Source organism: Dermacentor silvarum, chromosome 8 (assembly GCF_013339745.2).
Source record: "Dermacentor silvarum isolate Dsil-2018 chromosome 8, BIME_Dsil_1.4, whole genome shotgun sequence".
NCBI lineage: Eukaryota > Metazoa > Arthropoda > Arachnida > Ixodida > Ixodidae > Dermacentor > Dermacentor silvarum.
The window spans coordinates 73,383,983-73,404,620 of NC_051161.1; the positions used below are offsets into that span (position 1 = coordinate 73,383,983).

General features: G+C 43.8%; 1 protein-coding gene across 3 annotated transcripts in view; it reads right to left on the bottom strand.

Moving 5' to 3' along the window:
* LOC119461453 (protein-serine O-palmitoleoyltransferase porcupine) overlaps positions 1 to 20,638 on the bottom strand; it is a 57,021-nt gene that overhangs the window by 3,904 nt on the left and 32,479 nt on the right. For 2 of the 3 annotated variants that reach the window (XM_037722770.2, XM_037722771.2), the window contains exons 3-11: positions 19,881 to 20,076; positions 18,244 to 18,287; positions 17,870 to 18,170; positions 16,606 to 16,716; positions 13,762 to 13,862; positions 13,620 to 13,699; positions 11,211 to 11,274; positions 10,446 to 10,531; positions 6,889 to 6,997 (exon numbers count right to left, since the gene is read on the bottom strand). In XM_037722770.2, the coding sequence (XP_037578698.1) occupies positions 6,905 to 6,997; positions 10,446 to 10,531; positions 11,211 to 11,274; positions 13,620 to 13,699; positions 13,762 to 13,862; positions 16,606 to 16,716; positions 17,870 to 18,170; positions 18,244 to 18,287; positions 19,881 to 20,076 (1,076 nt within the window). In that variant the 3' untranslated portion in view covers positions 6,889 to 6,904. The remainder of the gene's footprint in view (positions 1 to 6,888; positions 6,998 to 10,445; positions 10,532 to 11,210; positions 11,275 to 13,619; positions 13,700 to 13,761; positions 13,863 to 16,605; positions 16,717 to 17,869; positions 18,171 to 18,243; positions 18,288 to 19,880; positions 20,077 to 20,638) is intronic. The other variant, XM_037722772.2, reaches the window with a different exon arrangement.

The following is a 20,638-nucleotide window of genomic DNA, read 5'->3' on the forward strand; positions in this document are numbered from 1 at the left end:
TGCGGCTGCTATTGGCCAATAGCTGACCTCAATCAAGAAGGTGCTTGGAAATAGTGCGCTCCTTCCTAGTGTTACTGTGTATATATTTATTGACGAATTTTAATAAACAGGCGGAAGTAAGAGAAAATATGCTTTGGAATTTTAATAATAATTACGTACTTCTGCAAGAAGCCGACTACTGTCTGCTCACGCTTGGCCACAGCCGCCCGCGTAGGAAATAAACTTTGGCCACCCTGCTTATCGGTGTCATAGCCGCTGAGTCTCGCTAATTTCAACTAGTTTTGAAAACTCAGCTAGCCTCGAACCATGCGAAACTTAAGGCCAAACCACACGCGAACCATGCTAGGCTTTCTCCGGTTCACTTCAAAGCTAAAGCGGACGGCGCTTCGGAATGAATCATTGATGCTCACAAGCCGTAGTATTTTCTTGCCATTGTTGTCGCTGTTTGCAATAATTGTACAAAAAGAAGAAAATAGGCTGATATTAATGGTGCCGTCGGCTGCGATACGAGCACAGCCGAGCTGGTCGTCTGCCGTCGGTAGCCGTGCACTGCAGCTGAGCTCAACAAGTATCAGAGCTCTCATACGTGTTTAACGTTTGACAGTGGATATCGTTTTTCATAAAATATACAATTTAGATATCACTTTATCTAGCGGAAATTATTTTGCTTGGGACAGAAGCTGCAGCCAATGTTTGTGGTGGAGACACGCAGCTTCGCGGTCATTGATTGGCCCGTCAGTCGTGCGGTGGGTGGTGCACAGGCCAAACTGCAGTCTACTTTGGACACCTCTAGCGTGGCAGATGTTCTACAACACAGGAGGCCAGTTCGCCGTCGGTATGTTTGCCGCTAGCGTGGACGCGCCTTAACCGGAAGTGGACAGTGTTTTGAAAAGCACGTTGGTGATGATCTATGTCACGTGACATTTGGAAGAGCACCCGGCGATAAGGAGAGACTAGACGATGAACGGAGCGTAGCAAAGGAAAGAGCAAAACGAGTGAGGGCCGTGTTTCAATCATCAAACGCGTATAACTCCGCTATTACGGCACCATTTCGAAAAATTCTCCTCGCTACGTGTTCGTTGTAGACTCGTGCACAGCTGCAACACCACCACTAAATTTCGACATCTGGGTGGTTTAGGGGCCCTTTAAAAAATAAATTCTGCGGTTTTACGTGCCAAAACCACAATCTGATTATTGAGTGTACTGGTGTACTTTGAAATAATTTTTATCAGCTGATGCTCTTTCACAGGCACCTAAATCTACATACACGAGTGTTTTTGCATTTTGCTCTCACTGAATTTCGGCAGCCATGGCCATGATTGAAACTGTGACCTTGAGCTTGCTTTCGGACACTTTGCTAATATAAGACTGCTTCCGGCCACGGGCTGTTTACCATTCTTACCTTTCACACGCATAGTTTGTATCTCGATAACTACAGCACCTTCAGTTATTGGCAACGCTGCCATAATTATTCACCTCGTTTTGTGTTATACCTTTTCGTGGCGCTACTCAGTTATAGTTTTAGTCAAAAGTTGCATCAGCCTTTTTTGAAGGACAACCTTTAAGTATGTATATACCATATATGTCAACATTGTTTTCAAAACAAATTTGTGAGCGTAAGCGAAAGCACGGCAAGAATGACAAGTTATCTGCTGGGCTAGAAACTTATTCTAGTATTGCTTTAGTGTAAGTGTTCCACCTTTGTTTTTAAGAGGAAGCTTTAGATCGGAAGCTCCTATTGACTCTTTTCACTTTGTTCTAGAGAAATGAGATGGCACTTTCGGTGGCGTGCCGCATGTGGCCTCAGCGACCTCGCACAGATACGAAACCATTACCGCTTCTGCCTTGCTTCTGTGCGATCAGCTGTAGGAAAAGAACTGTGCTTTCGCTAACGTACTGTGCTCCGATCATGTTGGATTGAATCATGTGGACTGAAGACGTGTGCAGTAGCTGGCTGCGAAAATAGTGACTGGAATATTAAGGAATGGAATGAATCTGTGTGGCCAAGTTCACGGACCGCAGCTGCAAATGTCTGTACTTGTTACCGGCACTTCGAGATGTATGGCTTTTCTCGAGGATACAGAAATTTGCTCATCCGCCAGCGTTGCATTGCTATCCTTCAAAGAAAGGGCTTCAGCCACGGAACGTCGGCAAGAGTGAGTACCGCTCGTTATTACAAAGGGAGTAGCGCTGCTTCCTGTCATAAGTTTCGTGCACAGTATCTACACACATCTACTTCAACTGGCACCGGAAAATTATGCCCACTCTATCGCCAACGTGTCAAGAATAAGTGAATGGGCGACCACTTGAATATATGCCCACAATAAATGATGGACTACACCAATAGCGCATGAATGGTCAAAGCTGAATGTTTCGTGACGGTCCACAAGAGTAAGCGAGTTACTAGCGGTAATACATCTTTGCTACAAGGTATTACAATGTTCAAAAAAGCTACATTTTGAGCCTTGTGCGCAGCAAGAACAAATTTATCGGAACTGAATACACCCATGAACGATTAAGCAGAAAATAATCAGATAGTGACTGCACTAAGCAACTTTACTGAGTTAGAAACGTGACAAGCCACTGTTTCAAAATATTTGCCAAAGAAAGAACGAAGAGCGAAACACACTAATCCTGATTCAATTCATGAGCGGAAAGTTTGGATAGCTTGGAATACATATTTAGCCCCGCTTTTAGAGCAAGCACCATATGCACTGCTTGTGCCGTTTCGACATAGCTTAATCAGCTCCTAAAGCACTTTTGCATGTTCTTTGAAGCTGTGGCCAATGCTCCGTGTCGTCCACCCAGTTACAGTCTACGATATCTCCCGAAACAGAGGTTTCCTAAGCCGCACCGGCATCATACACATCCATTGTAAATACTGAGGCAACGGAGGCAGTTGAGGCAAGCAATGGACGCGTCACCATGTGATTAAACATGGCAGCGCCCTCGGGATTGCCGCGAAAAGGGTCAATATAAATACATGCGAAAGGAGAAATCCTTTTTCTCGGAAACTACTGCACCAAATTTGGCGAGATTTGTTGTATTTAAAAGAAAAACTTGAAATTTAGTGACTGTTGGAAGTGTATTTTTGATTTAAGTTGACTTTTTAATAAAAACTGTTAAAAAATTGCATATTTTCAGAAAACAACACTATGAAGTTTACAACTCTGCAGCTCAGCAATAAAAAATGATATCAAAATTCTGTGAATTGCATCTAATAGTACATCTAAAGAGGACAAAATTAGTGTATTATACACTGCGCTGTCATGTACAGTTCTTATGTGAGTATGACTTTTGCAAAACCCTTGCAATCATTGTAACAAGTTCACATAAGCTGTGCATCTATAGATGATTTTATATTCGATTCATGGGTGCCGCCATCTTGGGCTGTTACACAAACAATTTTTAAGTTTTATGAGAAGTGAAGTCATGTAACATGGTCATAAAACACTGAACAATATTTATACAAAGTGAAAAATTTTCCGCAATTTTGACATAACTCCTCTTACATTGTACATACTGGCCTGTTACCCCGTGCATTTGATTGTTATGCTGTTGTGGTCATGCTATTAAAGTTTGATCCTAATTCCTCCATTTGTCTTCTTTTTGTTGTAGATAGATCATGGCCGCTTCATTAGAAGTTTGCAACAATGAGGAACAACGAGCAGCGATCCGGGTTTTGTGGTCGTAATGTGTATCAGGGGCCGCAATCCATCAAGGATTTTCGGCACAATACGGGAATAGTGTCTCGCAGCAACGGAGTGTCTACGAATGGATTGAAAAATTCAAAAATGGTGGCACAAATGTTACGCATGAGGAATGAGCCGGACGACCATCTACGGCCACAAATGATGGTGCTTACCTAACTGATGCTTACCGTTTTTTGGGACGCACGAGGACCGAGTACTGGAACATTATCAGGAGAGTGGCACAACAATAAACAGTGCGTGTTACAGTGAGATGCTTACTGACAGGCTAAAGCCTGCAATTCGAAGCAAACGCCAAGGACTACTATCAGAAGGTGCTGTGTTGATGCACGACAGTGCCCGTCCACACACTGCTGCCCACACTGTTGAAATGCTCAGGAAGCTCAAGTTTGAAGCAATGGCTTATCCTCCGTATAGTCCTGATTTTCCCCCTTCTGACCACCACTTGTTTGGTCCACTCAAAGAGGCATTAAGGGGCCGTAGATTCCTCTCGGACCAAGAAGTGAAGGACGTGATGCAAGCGTGGCTCGCTGCTCAGTGAAAAACCTCAATTTCTGAGGGCATCAGGAAGCTTGTGCAAGGATGGACCAAGTGCGTTGAAAAGCAAGGCGACTATATTGAGAAATGATGTTAACATGAATTTCCTATTTGTATTGCAAAAATTTACAGCTACTTTGCGGATAATTTTTTACTTACCCTCGTATTTTCATGCTTGCGAATTGGCTATAGTAACGTACACTTCGTCGTTAAAGACAGAAAAGAGCAGCATTATCAGCCCAAGAAGGTGGCACCTAAACGCTTCCGTAAAATAGTCTATATATAAAATTTGTCCACTTTAGATGCTGTAATGGATGCAGTTTACAGAACGGCGATATCTGTTTTTGATGCAGAGGGACAAATTTGTAAACTTCTGGCTTCCGTCTTTTTTTTTATTTACAATTTTTTTTTCTTGTAAAAAAATTCAGGCCCAAAATCAAAATTTCGCTTCTAAAAGTCACTGGAATACCTTTCTCTCTAGAGTGCAACAAATTTTCCTAAAAATCGGTCCAAAGGGTATCTCATAAAAGCATTTTTGTGTTTTACATGTATTTCAATAGGCGACATTGGAGTTCTCCCGAGGTAAAGCTTCCTCTTGAGGTGAGATGTAAATATTGCGATGGACATTCAACCTGCGAAAACTACAAATTTTTGCACTGTCAGCAAGCGAGAAACCCAAATTTCCACTGTCCGTCATGGCGAACCTTTACGCGTTCCAAGGTGACAGAATATGGCAGTGCAAACGAACCTGTCACCACCCTGTACGGAGAACCGTGGTATCGAGGCACCCTAACTGGCTGAGCGCACTGCGGCTCGCTGAGGAAAACCGTGTTTGGCTTACGTTTTGCGTGTCATAGGTGCCAAAATTGGAATTAATGGCGTGACGTGTATGTTAACATACACGTCACGCCACGAAAATCATATTTGAACTGTGCGTCACAGTGACGTTCAGTAGGTGGAACGTTGTGGGCACGCCCCACTCCGCTGTAACCTTCGCAGTGCAAGGCATTGAAGAAGGTGAAAGCAACGCAAATGGGGGGTTTGACTGCCAATAACTCCGCTTCTGCTGAACGCATTGAAGTACATTCTGCAGCTCAGTATTTCTGAAACAGCCTATAACTTCAAATGCATTTCTCCCCTTTGATAAAAAATGGTTCAGGGCCCCTTTTAAGATGTATGCATCATGTTTCAGACATCATTATGTTCATCATGTAATGTCTTGTGCAACGCACAGGCATTACAATGACAGCTGAGCATGTACTACTAATGAACTGCTTTTATGTAGCTGTTAAGCTAATGGTATTGATTTATTGTCAGCATCAGTAGCGCACCCAGGATCTCTGCCAGGAGGGGGTTGACAGTTTGCCTTAGTTTGCCAATAGCATCTAAACAGCACTAATTTCAATTTCTTCACGGGAAATTGTCAGAAAATGCGCTTTTTGCGCACAGTTTGCGAGTGTGCAGACGATTGTGTCTCTTACATCTTAGTTGCAGTACTCAAAGGTGCAAGGAAAGAAAAGGGGTTAAACAAAAGGGGGGTTAACTCGGCCTCAGGGGGGGGGGGGTTACAGCCCCCGAAACACCCCCCCCCCCCGTCGGTGCGCCACTGGTCAGCATCTGTGGCTGGCGTTGATAAGGATGGTCACCACAGTAAGCCCTAGAGACCTCAATGGCTGCCATAGTAAGCCACACGGGCACCTAGTGCATTTCAATATATGCATGCAAACACTTTGGTATCAAGCCAGAACATGCACAAGACATGGCTCATGTCCTTCCTAATGGTGAATATGGATCGAAAATTGGCATCAGCATGTCCCAGCACACACAATTTTGCTATTACACCAGGTCAGTGCACTGTACCAACCAGCCCAGCTTTATAGTTCAATAAGGTTCACCTCTATACTTTGGGCACCATCAAATTATGCTGCAACCACACTGACCAGTTTAGCTTATTATAAGTGGATTCGGACTTGTTGCTTTCACAGTCACTTTCAAAAGTCTCAGGTAGCTTGTGGCCTTCAGGCTCATTGGTGACTGAGCTGTTTGATCCTAGAAATGCTAGTCTGACATATGTAGTTGGATTTGCCGACTCCTCTAGCCTTATCAAATCACCATGCAGACTGGACTGCAGTGTTCATTTACATTTCCTAGATCGGGACTGAAATGAGAATAGCAACCTGAAAGCTCTTGCCATTTTTGGTTATCACAAAAATCTGCTGCAACCAATGACGATGACTAGTTATCGGTCACTTTTCCAAGTGTTCCTTTAACAAATTGAGCTATCCTCCTAAAACAGTCCAAAATATAATAGTTTCCTTTCTACTGAAATGGGCTTGATTATAGCAAATATTATCTAAACCAAACATTCTAGTTGTTTTATCTATTACTCAACAAATTGTGCTGCTATTTCGGCACGTTTATAGAAATTCCACCCTCATCCTTTCCTGCAAACGCACAGCGCACCTTCACTTTCGGTCTTGGAGCAAGAGAGCTACCAAAGATTAAGATGTTTTCAGTCTTTCATGAGGAGAACCATGCAATGCTACTGTCACGTACCATGCCACTTCATTTTATTCTTTCTCCTTCTCAATGATTTCAGTAACTTCCCCTGCACTATGAAAAGATTTGCAGGACACCCCACCTGCTCTTGTAAGGGTTCACTGTCGAACATGAGTCCCAGGTAGGCCAGGTGGAATGCCGCTAGTAGGCCCAGGGCTAGGTTGGCAGCTCCGAACACCCCAGTGGTCGGCCTGCAAATGAGGGTTACTGCAGTCAAGGCGACTGTGTGAGAGCTAATGCTGCCAGCTTACTTGCACGTAACATGAGACCACTGTCCTAAGGGTGCTTTCCGTCATCTTTGTCTAACTTCAGGGAATTTTTCTCAAACAAGACACTGCAATATGGCATGGCTCAATTCTGACTGAGATGGCTGACTCCACATGTGCCAAATGGCACTAGATGCATCTGAAAAAGTAAGTTGTAGCTCATAAATGTTCCTGAAATACTATAGCAAAGCACCCTAGCAAGGAATTATTTTGCTTTGTACAGCAGGCCATTTTGTACACAGCGTTGTTATGTACACTGCTCAATTCACAACAGCGCCGTTCAATCCACGTGACACTTACAGCTTTAATGAGTTTATGCACAGTCTCTATGGTCTGTTGAGTCAAATGCATGATAAGAATCACCTTGACACCAACCCATTACCATGCATGACGGTTCTGCTGAGTGATCCCATTTTTGTTGTTACCGTTTTACACTTAAGCCTCGATTTAATGAACTTCAATATAACAAAATTCTCGACACAACAGAGTATTTAACCTTTTGTAACTCCGTGTCCATAGAAGACCATTTATTTTGAACCTCAATACTATAACAAAGCGTGTACAGTGGTGGTCCAGCCAGTTTAAGAATTGGAGCAATTTTTGGAGCAGGAAAAAAGCTGTTTTGTGGCAATTTAGGAGCAGCCACATTAGCATTTTGTAGCAGTTCTGTAGCACAAAATTTTGCGTTTTGCATCAGTTGGAGCAGAAGAAAAGCAAGGGCATGGCATTTGGTGCAGCTTATTACTACTACACAATTGTGAAGTACTTCTTTGGAGCAAATGGACAAAAGCAATACAGACTGACGCAGCCATTTAGCTCGCGTGCCCAGAGCAGAAAACGTTGTAAACAGACTTTATTTGCCTATGTAAATAGCACTTGTAGATCACTGAGAATAGTTTTATGCAATCAGACATAATACAAAAGTGACTAGAAATGCAGAAAAACAATTTTGTGCAACAACAATGCCTAGCCGCGGGCCTGAGGAGTCGATGCTCGATGTGCTTAGTCGACTGCAAGTGCCAATGCGCAAAATCCCTAGCTGCGGGCCCGAGGAGTTGACGCTCGATGTGCTTAGTCGTGCAGTTCCAAGTGCCGATGCGCGAAATGCCCAGCCACGGGCCCGAGGAGTCGACGCTCGATGTGCTTAGTCGACTGCAAGTGCCGATGCGCAAAATGCCCAGCCACGGGCCCGAGGAGTCGACGCTCGATGTGCTTAGTCGCGAATTCCAAAACATCTAGTGCTGAAAGGCTTAAATGCGTGTCCGATCGAGGATTGCGTGCGCGAAGCTTGGTCGCGAAGTCCGCGTCCCCGATGCTCGGAATTCTTAGCCGAGGGTCGGTCCATAAACGGAGGGATCTGCCACGCTATACTGCACAAGGCAAAGGTGGCGCTTTGGCACACTTGGCGCAAGTTGCACTTCGGTGGGCACAGCAAGGCGCAGACGAGTAGAATTGTAGCAAAATGGCACAAATGGCGCAGTTGGACCACCACTGCGTGTATATACACGATTTCAATATAATGAAATTTCACTGACACTGCAAAGGAATACCAAAACAATAAATGGAAAGTTCCGCAGATGCAGATAGTCGAATGGTTCAATTACATGTCGCTGCTTGCGAATCCACCTCTCAAATCGTGCACTGCGTGACCGAGAGCGACCGCCGAAGTGAAGCAGCGTTATGTTTCACAAAGCCCAAGTGTGATAACATCCTATCGAGCCACGTGTAATCTATGCTTTAGGTGCGAGTGAAAGCATCCGAGTATGACCCGACAAGGATGGTGGCTTGATGAGTGCCATTTTCCCATGCGAGCAAGGAGAAAAGGAGGGGACAGGGAAGGTTGGTGTGCATCTCCTTTTTTATCGCGGCCATGACTGTGCATGGCTGTCAGCGCGACTGAGAGCATATGCAGCCTGCATGCCCCATTTTAGAGGCAATCTGCGAAGTGTGGAAAGTCTGGGCGAGCTGAAATGACGTGGCATCGTGCGCTGTCTGTCTGTACATTTAGTGTTGAAGGTTGTGTAATTTCGAGTTTTGGAGATGCGTTGAAGCGAAAGGCAGGCGAAGCATTCGCTCTCTGCTGCCGGCGCTTTAAGGCTCACTGATGAGTACATTACTCCGTGAATTCGTTTACATTCATTGCTCACAGTAATTATGCTGCAAATACATGTCGTGCACACCATATGCGCTCCCACCACCATCTCAGTCCCTTTTCCCAACTTCAATTGATCAACTGTATTTGATGCTAATCATCACAAATGTGCAAGAACCCGGCTGACTACTCTATAAATTTGTATGAAGGTTCTCAGGAATGCTCTAGTTATGCCCTAGTTCTATGCACAGTACCAACTATTGAACACCATTTCATAGCTGCATCTGCGCTCACGAACCATTCCAATAATCCAAGGGCTTAGAAATGAGCAGCAGGCTCTCCCATGACAAATCAGCAATCTCATTAGAAAAGCGAATGATTACGTATTTACCAGATTCTAAAGCACACAGTTTTTCAAAGGATGCTGGTCTAAAAATTGCCTGCACATCACAATCGGATACAAAACTGTAAGCGCATTCACAGAGATAGCAACAACTTCCTGTCACAGCTAGCACCATCACCATTGTCATCACAGTATGGCAGCAAAACAAGTTTTCACATAGGATGGCAATAACAAGGCTCTGCTTTCAGACTTCATTTACTGAAAGCTCACTCAAAGGTTGTTATTTTACATGCTAAGATGGCAACAGAATCACGTCACGCGTTCACGGCGCTCTGGAGACTTGCATGTGGTGTATGACAAACAGGTCAAGTGGTTAGTCTAGGAGTGTCCCACTTGGGGTTGTAGTGGATTGGTATGAGAAATGTGGAATATCGAGTGCAACAGACTCAAAGAAGTGCAATTTGTAGCGGTCCATAGAAAGCAATAAAAAGCTGTGATGGACAATGACAGACATGTAAATAAATTTCAAACTTGTGGAAGTAAATTCCGCAGGATTCATCTTATTTCTGATTGCCAGAATCTGAGGCATTTTTCTTTTTTTGTTATAGGATTGGGTGCACACTAGATTTGCTTTCTACTATGAAACCATAAAAACTGGACATGCGTTAGATTTGGGGACAGGTGTGTGTTTTTACATTTTTTTCCTGCTTCTTCTTTCGATTTGACCCTCCAAATATTTCAATCAATTCCATCAGCCCATCAAGGTCAACCTAACAGAAGTCGACTGTATCTTCCCGACTAAATGTCCAAGCATGACAGAAATCACTTTTCCGCCTTGGACTGTGGCCAGGCAAAGGATACTATCAATGCTAACCCACTTTACGGAATTAAATTTCATAACTTCACTGTTGAGGTGCAGAAGCTGCACAGGCACTCACCTGCAGTTTGTGCTTCTCACAGCTGGGTCGGCAGGGACGGGCTCCAATGCATGCATCATACACCTGGCTCAGCTTCTGCCGCAGTACTGCATGACAGAAGTTTATCAGTCAATGTTGCCACTAACTATAGTCTATCTTTGATATTAATGAACACAGATATAACAAATTATTTGGTATAGCCAAGCTTCTAAGCCAAGCTTCTAAGAATCTAAGATTTGATTGGTCACGATTTATTGTAACGTGTGTTCTGCAGCAACAATGAAATGGAAAATGAATGATCTGAGACAATATGTTACAGTGAAGCGAATATTTCTTCACTTGGAGTTTAACGTAGGTATCCTGGTAGTGAAAATCTCTAACACTTGGCTAGAGCAACTTGCAATGACAAGTTGAATGGAAACAGATTGGCTTAGCTGGCCCACAACTGCATTCCAATGTGCCAATCCCATGTGATCACACTCGTCACGCGGTTGCATATTAGTGACAGTGCAAGCTGCATTTGAAATTAAGCGTTATTTATGTGCCATGTATTGGCACGTCAAGCCATCGAGGGCCATCAAATATGGCAGGAGACCCTTTGCTAGCCTGTCAGAAGCATCACACTTGTGTTTCTTCCGCATAAGTATGGCCAAGATCCTTTTCTTCGTTTTATTATTTTTCCTGATATCAGTGAGTATGCTCACAATGAATACTAGATACGATTCGTGTCAAATGCCACTTTGTTATAACAAGGCTCAACAGCATCTCAGGCTAAGAATCCCTTACCATGCTCAGCGTAGCTGTAAAGAGCCAGTGACAGCAACACTGCAGCCAGCTGGAAGTTGAGGCCCTATTTGGGGAGACAGAAGAAAAAATCTGTGGCACTGGTTTTAGCACCTCTTATAGGTAAGTGCTGAAGGATGATGAATTTCAGGTATTGTGAAAGAGGAATTTCAGGTATTGCTAGTTTACAGTTGCAGAACAGAACATGCGAGGCATAGGTGCCCCAGAGCATGTTTCATTTTCAGTTGGGCTATACTCATGGACAATGTCTCTTGGCTATAAAGCGAAGGCTATGGAACAAAAGTGCACGTGTGGCACTGCTGCTAGAAGTAGATCTGCAACTTGATTCATGTTTTCGTACATAGAAAATAAGGAACATAAATGTTTTGTTTTCCGCAGCACGCAATTTGAACCGACACATAAGATTCACCAGTCAGTGACTTATATTTTATCGTATATTTTTAGTTTGCCCTTTCAGTTTTTCACACGTGCGAGACCGTCATATGTTTTATGCATTCTTCAAAAGCGAAATTGCACTTGCGTCTTCTAGTGGTCGTCGCCTGCTGTCCCATGTGCTAGCTATGCCGAGAGACTGATGACCAAATTCAGCAACAAACAGTTGTTGAAGTACATAAAACAAGTGTATGCAACATCTACGTGGAAACCAGGCGAACCATCCAGAAATCGTAACCATTGGCATACACAAAAGAGTGAGCGAGCTGATTTATGCTGTGCCAGCTCTACCGATGACGGCATGGGGCACATTCTCACTGACCCCCAAGGTCATACAGCAACACTTTGATACAGACTGCACTGCTCGCTTTTCGAAGCCCTGTACATATGGGATGTTTATAAATGCCAATTAGCTTCAGAAATTCATGCCAAGTTAGCTGTGTCTGCCTTTGCTAAAGTAAAGGAGCCATGTAAGATTGGAGAAACTGAAAACTGTGCCAAAATCGCCTGGACTACATTGCGTACGAATACATGTGCAGAAGCTCCACCCACGTAGCTTTTGCCTCATAGCCAAGAAAATTTGTGCGAAAGTCTAGCCGCACCGTGGCTACTTTTATCCATCATAGCATCAGCTGCCTTCAATGAATATGGCTGAAGTCACATCATCAACCACCATCTCATCTTAAAGTAAGGAGCACTGGCATGACATTTTCAAGCTTTTCATTTTTTTTTTTTTTTGCATCAAGTGAAAATGCTGGACCTCTAAACCCCAGGAAAAATACTGGCATGCTTCACAGTGCCCCAAGTAATTTACTATAATAGCTTTCTATGAACCGGTTTCGGTTTTGTTTACCAGGAGCTGTATGTGTCATGACACAAAAAATGACCGCGTGGGAACAAGACATCGCAATGTCTTGGCACTCGCTCCAGCTCACTCAAGTGTCTGCTATGCTGCTACTTATTGTGTTGCCCGATGTAGCAGCCTAACGGACCACCAAGCTTTTGCAAAAGAAAGTTATTAACAAATGACATGCTCGTTAGAATTGAGCATGCAACCAAAAGGGGGAGGAAGGGTTGCAGGGCGGCACGACAGGTTTCGTCGCTGACCCTTGCGACAGACACGTCTATTCATGTTGACGAGCGAGATCGTTAGGCACGCCAATTACCATGCGTTTGCACGTGGTCTGAGCATGGCCGCTCAATGTGAATCGGAATTGACTACACGTGGTCCGGGCCATCGCAGCTCTAAGGGAATCGTAACACTTCATATGGTCATCTTTAACAAAATCGAGCCCCTCGGTTTCCTTTCTTCTCTCGTTCATTCATAGCGACGGTCTTGAGTCTGGCAGCCTTGATGTCATTAGGCAGCATACGAGGGTTTTTTGACCACGTGCCTACTCTCTTTAAGTTCAAGTGTAGTGTGACGCCATCGGGCAAAAAATTATGTTCCACATCTGCCTGCCATGGCCCTGAGTGGCGCTCACTAAGACTCCCATTCAAACGCAACTGAATGACGAAGCTATTAGCATGCACGCCTTGGCTGAAACGCCTATGGTCACTGGCATTAAATATTGCAGTAATCCAATTCAATACCCATGTCGCTGTCGTAGCAGGAGCTGCGGCACTGTTTGTGCGTGCTTCGTAAGTTAGGCTGCAATGGGTTGTGAGGCATTTAAGAAATGCAGTATCTCAACTGCCATGAAGGGCCATGCTCTGAGCTGTTGATTGATAAGGAAGCCGCTGAAAGTGATAATAAACAATTCGCGTAATTTCGCTTTCCAAGTGGAAACGAAATGCCACTACTATTACAATTAAAATCATTTTATATTTCATGCTTTGAAGTCTTAAAATCGTTGTGTGTGCTACAATGAAAGGCATTGCATTTTCGTTGCTGTCCTCAAAAATTAAGCATGTGTAGCAATCGAGGGTGCGTTAGAATCGGGTAAATGCGGCGCTCACATGAAGCAAGGCACTGGTCGCATACGTCAGCAGCAGGGCTCCAAGGCTGCCCAGGTGTGGCCTGGTGACCTGAAACACGTCTGCACACAGATTCCACCCTCCACGTCCACTGCAGCAGCTGCCCGCCTCCTATCCAACTTACAGTGTTTAAGCCAATTGTGCATGGCACGATTCCAATGCACCACCACTTGCACCAGTGACCGGGGAAGCTCCACTTCCATTGGGGAACACAGCTGCAGAGCCCTGGAAGGAAGTAAAACATTGCTGTCAACAGTTATTAGCACCCCAAAAAGTTGACATGGACAACAAAAGACCCTGAGATACCAACGCCGTCTTTCAACTGAAGGTTTAATAAAAACGTTAACAAAAAAATTGCGCAGGAACCATCGATGATGATAGTCCGTGTAAGCGAATAGCCAAACACTTCTAGAAAGCTATTTGCTTTATAAAAGGAATGATGTGCTTGTAGGTGTATATTTGTTGTAGTGAAGATATTTAGGTAGCGTTCGTTGTTTCATTATCTAATTCCATAGAGAACAGAGCAGTTGACCAGTACATGTGTAGCAGTGCTGGACCCCTCTCCTCCAGCTGCCACAGTGCGACAGGGCGGCAAGAGAAGAGGAGGGTTGTCCTTCCTGAGCGCTCCACCAGAGCATCTAAACCTCCAGACATCCCAAAGCTTTTGCATGACGGCAGGTGCCAGCAAGCCTGACTATTCGCTTACACGCATAACTCTGTTGCACTTAATAGACAATGTTACGAAGGCATGACTATAACGGAGCCAAGTTATACTTTCGTATTGTCACACATTGCCTGTTTTCACTACCTCCACAACAGCCCTGGGTGTTTAATGAAATTTGCCAAAATAGCAGTATTTATTTCACCATTGCAAATGCCATATCTAGAACTCTTACGTTTGTGAGAACTACGTTCGTATCGAAGGTTTTCTAATCTGATAAATTTACAGTTTGTGTTCGGTGACAAACACCAACAGCACATGTCCTTTGCATCTGCGCTTTTGTATTGGCGGTGCAAGGCAATCCACCGACCACCCACTACTGACCACGAATACAGGCAAAACAACCAAAGAAAGCTATTCGCTTCAAAATTGCGCAGAAACCACTAGAGGATAACAGTCAAAGTCAAACGATAGCTAACCAGTAGACCTGCTGAGATATGCTGCTGGGTACAATAATTCGCTTGCTTAATTCGTTAATTCTATGAGGTGTGTGGATGCTGGGATGACGCGCTTCCTCCAAGAACAGCCTGTGTTACAAAGCACATCAAAACCCTTGTGACGACATGTATAAGCACTAGTAATCAAGATCAACCAGCAAAGTCACCACCCTTGATTACTGTCTCCGAGATTGGCCCAGCTTTAATTACAGTATCTCCAATATCAACGCAGTTTACTCGGTGAGAAAACCATCCATGCAAAGTGGTTGGAAGAGCCAAAAAAACCTTCGCTTCAATACAAAGTGAAAATGTGCCAAAACGAAAACATAACAAACTCAAGCACATGTGGTTAAGTATGATCCAGACAGTTGCACTTGTGAGCGCTTGTCTTGTGTTAGGGAATGCACTGATGCAGTGATTGTGATGGCTTTGTCCGCTTCAGGCACCAGTTAAGCCTGTCTGTAAAAAATGTATTTTAACCACGCATATTTAGAGTCATGCAGAAGAGAGTGCACTAAAGCTGAGCAAGATTTCCAGTTAATTAGTATCGTTGAAGTTGTATAAAAAATAGAAAAGTAGGAATCGTGCAGTAACAAAGTTATTAAGTGCAAGTACACAAGTGCCGTGTTCTCCCTCTGTCGGTTCTCTTTTTTTTCACCTTACTTGCCATATAATATATATATGTTCTACTACCAAGGCCAATTTTTTCCCCTTAAAGTTATTTACATTCACGCAGAGCACATATGACTGCAAACTGTGTAGCCATTTGTAAGTGCTAAATGACATGATGCATTAATTGTGAAAACAACAAAAGGATGTAGCTCCACCTCACCAAATCCATACAAAGCAGTGAAAGCTATGGGTTATGCCAGCAAACCAGAAGCACTCTTCCTCTTTCCATTGCTGATCACCCTCTGCATGACACTGATTGAGTGGAAACTTCATGGCAGGATCCGTGGCACACACTAGGCAAGCCATCCACCTCCTGTCTATGGAACATGCATCTGGATTTCATTAATGAGTGGCTGACACAAGCCCTGCACTTCGCTGTGCTGCAGAGAGTTGATGAGATGGAGCGTAGATGCTTGCGCACAGGAATACACTGACACTGCAAGCAACAACCCAGACATCCATCTCCATGCGCTTTACGCATAATGTTTTAGTATTTTACAGTTTAGGTAAAATGAGAAACGTCTCCAGGTGTTCCGACAAAGTTAAGACGCAACTAAGGGCAGAAAGAAGCTTTAAGATAGGAAAGAGTTCCTGTCCTAGACGCTCTTTCCTGTCTTAAAGCTTTTTTCCACCCTTGGCTGCGTCTTAACATTGTGGAACAAGACGAACCAACTAGCCCAGCAACAAGTATTGATACGTCTCTAGGTGCATGCAGCACATTGTAAGAGTGGTTAGCACTTCCTGTAGTTCTAGCAAATTTAAGGTGTAAGCTTGGCATATATTGCAGTCGACTTGCGTTAATTCGACCCTGACAAGACCGGAAAAATTGATCGAATAATCTGTTGGGGTGAATTAAACAATATGCAGAAAAGCATCAAAACACACTACTGATTGATTTGGCAATATTTGCACGATTCTAACACGCCCCTGAATCAAACACGCGCCTGCTTTCTCTGTGTCCAAAACAGAAAACTAACATAGAGATAGCATTAAAGCTTTTCAACAAACTAGGCATCTAACGTGCATCCAATTGTTTAGCAAGAAAAATAGGCAAGGGTCTTGTTATGTGGGCCATAATATTTCTGACAGAGGAAGCATAAAACCTCTACAGGTAAAAAGAGTATAGACAGACGCTTACCAGGATCCCTCATAACTGACACCCGATGCAACAGCACTGGCCTCCGACAGGAAGGTGACAAAGTAGTGGCTAAAGCGGAACGACAGTGCATCCCGGTATGCAGCCAGCCACCTGCATAGTTGGTTTCCAAGTTCAGTTCAATCCAATGTTTGCCTGTTGCCTCTGTTCACAAAAAACACAATTTTGTCGTCAACATGGGCACACCGAGTGCTCGCTGGTGGACCTGACAAGGCAATAACCTCAAGTTGACAAAAAAAAAGAAAAGGTAGGAAATAGCACTGCTGACACTCTAGCAGAAAATTGTGGAAGATATATATTTGACAATGGAGGTAAGACTCAGCAACAGCAAAACCAAAAGAAAAAGATGTAACTTGTACTGCAAATACCTGTCGGCAAATATCAGCAAACGCACTATGTCAACTGAATGTCCTTAACCATATGAGACGCTGTGTAAACGATTGTGTACGCCAAGAAAGTGCATCAACAGCAATAGCATTGATGAAAGTAATGGTACTTAAAATGTGTCGAATAGATCTTGAAACTGTTCCGATTGGAATCGTGTTGCAAGTTTGAATAACGGGCTCAAAATGTTTTCGTAAAACGAGAGGTAAGGTAGACGGTTGCGTGTACTTGCTCGGTACGAGTATGTCGTGTGTAGTGGGTGTACTCCTTTCATTGTTTTCTACAGTGTGCTGCATCAGGCATAATTTTCAAGTGCCTGAATGGGTGCTTTTCAAGCCTGCCAGACATGAAATAGTTGATGTTCTCATATGTAATACTCCTGTAGTGAGTTTTTGCATGGAGTCCATGTTCTGTAAACTTGACAAAACTCACTAATGAATTGAAAATAGTTAATCTATTCTACAACTGTATGCTTTTTTACGATTCTGAATGTGCAAGAAATGCTGTGAAAGTAAGTTTTCAGTCAACAGAATTCATTGGCGTCTGAAAGGGTTAAGGAAGTGCAAGAGGCCAATCCCAAAGCCACAGTTGTGAAGTGACAATGGATATGCAGCTTTTGAGAGGTGAAAAGCGTTTAAGATATCTGCTGTCAAAAAAAGATATACACCACACAGTTATTCTATTCCCATCAATGCCATTAACGACCGTCCAATCTTCACCATTCTTCCCCCCCTATTTCAAGTATTACACAACAAACCAACATTGGGTTTATTAAATGCAACAGGAGCATGGCATTCCGTCATTCTTATAACTCATAGTTAACAAAAGCGTGGAGCACATTACAGTGTAGCATACAGCTTGCCTCAGGCCTAGTGTGTTGGACAGGAGCCAGGTGGACCAGCAGTTGGAGACAGTCAGACAGGTGTAGCATAGCACCAGGCTCTGACCCAGGGCACGCAGCCATGACCAGAATCCGAGGCTCGCCAAGATTTCAGGCTCTAGGCTTCTCGCGTATGCATCATACCCTATCCATGGCCCAAACGGGGCTGAACCCACATGCAGCAGGTATCCAAGCATGGCCGCAGGGCTCGGTGTTGCCAGCCGGCCACGGTCCATGTCGATGGCCAAGGACACCAGCTTCATGCATAAAACCAGTTGACAGCCTGCGTCCAAGGGAGAACTGCTGATTTGGCCACATCGTGAACATCTCCACAGCAACTGCCGACGCTGCTTTACCTCGAACCTGGTGCCAGGACTTGGGCTCGACAAGCCACAGCTCGCTGCAGAGAAAATACCAGGCCAGTTGTTTAATCTAATCAGCTCAAACATTGAAGTGAGCCGTTTGCCACAAATAGTTGCAAGGTTTCAAGTAAAACATGTTAATTTCTAGCTGTATCTGAACTGTCACATGAAACTAAAGGAGGTGTAATACTATTTACAGGATGCAATTTACAAACCCTGATTTTACATTGCTGGGCTTGATGGAGGCTGGTACATAGGGAAAAGGTGCGACAACACAGTGGCCATTGACTTTCTTCGTCACGTGTCACGATGCCATACAAAGCCTTGAGCGACTGAAAAAGCACTTTTTCTAGAACTTTTGCTATACTACTTCTGTGAGCAAGTGCGCATGCACATGCATTCTCCGCACATTTAGACATAGCAAGCATTTCTGAAAAAAAAAAGCACCACACTGACACACGAGTGTAAGCCAGCTCAACTGCTAAGAATTTCCTATTTTAGAGTAACAGAAGACTTGAACTGCACATTTATAGGTTTTAGCATACTCTACTCTGAAAACTGACACTGAAATAGAAACAGCTTCTTTTTCAAAATGCAGAATGGAGGAGGCTAGACGGATTATCAGCTCTTGTATAACTTGCAGCAACGGTGGCTTAGAGAACTGTTCAGTTGTATAGTGCTATCAGCACAAAAATTGGGGCTCGACTGTCAGGTACAAGGCTACACAAGGACGTATACATCGATATGATCCAATAATAAACATAACCTCATTACTGCCACATAACAGTCAACTCAATGCTTCTTTCTAACTCGTGCAAGGCAATGTGATGAACTACAGCACACTACAGTGCCTGAGCCAATCTGACCACCTCCACCAAATCAAAGAAGCACATGGTATCATTTGAAACTTTCTCATGTGCTGAGCAGATATAACATGCTGCAGAATGCAGTGCCGCAGATACGTGACACCACTGCCGACAGTTTCATTGTTGGCAGATGTAGCTGTCCCAATTCAGCAAAGCTTGCAAATGAACTTGCTGGCATAGTGAGCACACTTATGACAAACTCTGCTGGTATTAATTTTCTCAAAATGCAAGATTAATAGCTGCCAGACAAGTTGTCGTAACTTTCCTGCCAAAATTATTGTTTAAAGTGCTTGGTCACAACCAACCAGCAAATAGTCCATGTTTTTGTCCACTTTTCTTGGCTACATTACATGCTATAATTTACTGGTGTGTCATCTACAGTGTATAGTTCTGCACAATTATAAGGTGGTGCCGTTATATTGTAGCTCTCAACGTTCATCTTTTACATTGGCTGCAAGATAAAAGGGGTGATTTACCCGATTTGCAACTTTCTTCACAACACTAACCAATGACAGCAATGGCAAGTATCAAGGCTGCTGAACAAAGAAACGAGCAAGGAAAGGAGCATAAAAGCATAAATGATAACTGAGAGAGCTGGTATGGTGTCATTTTGTGCCGTAAGAAATAATGTGCAACAATGAAGATGGGAATGCAAGAAATGGGGCGAAATGTGACCTTCAAGTGTGTGCCTATAGGGACCATCCTTCAGTACACACTGCAGTGTCCCTTTTGTTTGCAATTATGTAGCTCATCTGTATCACTCACCAGGCAATGACAAAGACGGCAACCAGGCTGGCACACGAGAGGCCATGATGCCGGGGCAGCACTGTCAGCACGACTGTTCCCAGTAATGCCAGGCCAACCACGTAGATTGTCAGATGCCCAACTAGGCTGTACAGGCAGCATATGCCAAGGAGTGTGCACAGTGCGTGCACCCACACACTGCCAACCGGTAGAAGTCCTACAATTTTTCAAAGTCATCATAAGGTGTTCTGGCAGATGAGAAGGCATCAGACACCAGTCACACTGAAAAACCAGAACACAGAGCACAGTGGTACGGCCAGCAAAGCTGCATGGAAACAAAACAGCCCCTACAAAGAACAGTACTGTTCATATGTCTGGCATGTAGGAAATTCAAGATGCAAAGGTCAAAAGCAAGGACAAAAGTTGAGAACAACCCTTCCAAGTAGCAAGATCTAAGGCCATGAGCACCGCCTACAATTGAACAGGGAGAGAGATACAGACAGTATTGTAATATAGTGAAAAGAGGCAAGAACTGTGTTGACAAGACAAGGATGAAAATTGAAAATGGTGGCAAGGAGAGACAACTACTGTTTAAGGTAGAAAAACACTTCAAAACTTTTTTCACGTGGAAGAAGGTGATGGTACAGGAGAAGGTGAAGTGTAAGACAGCAGTTTCGTATTAGGGTGGGATATAGTTGTAAGATGATGTAGAATTACGGTGTGAAAGATGAATAGAATGAAGTAAAAGATGGGGGCTTATCAATTCCACTCCTTCAGGC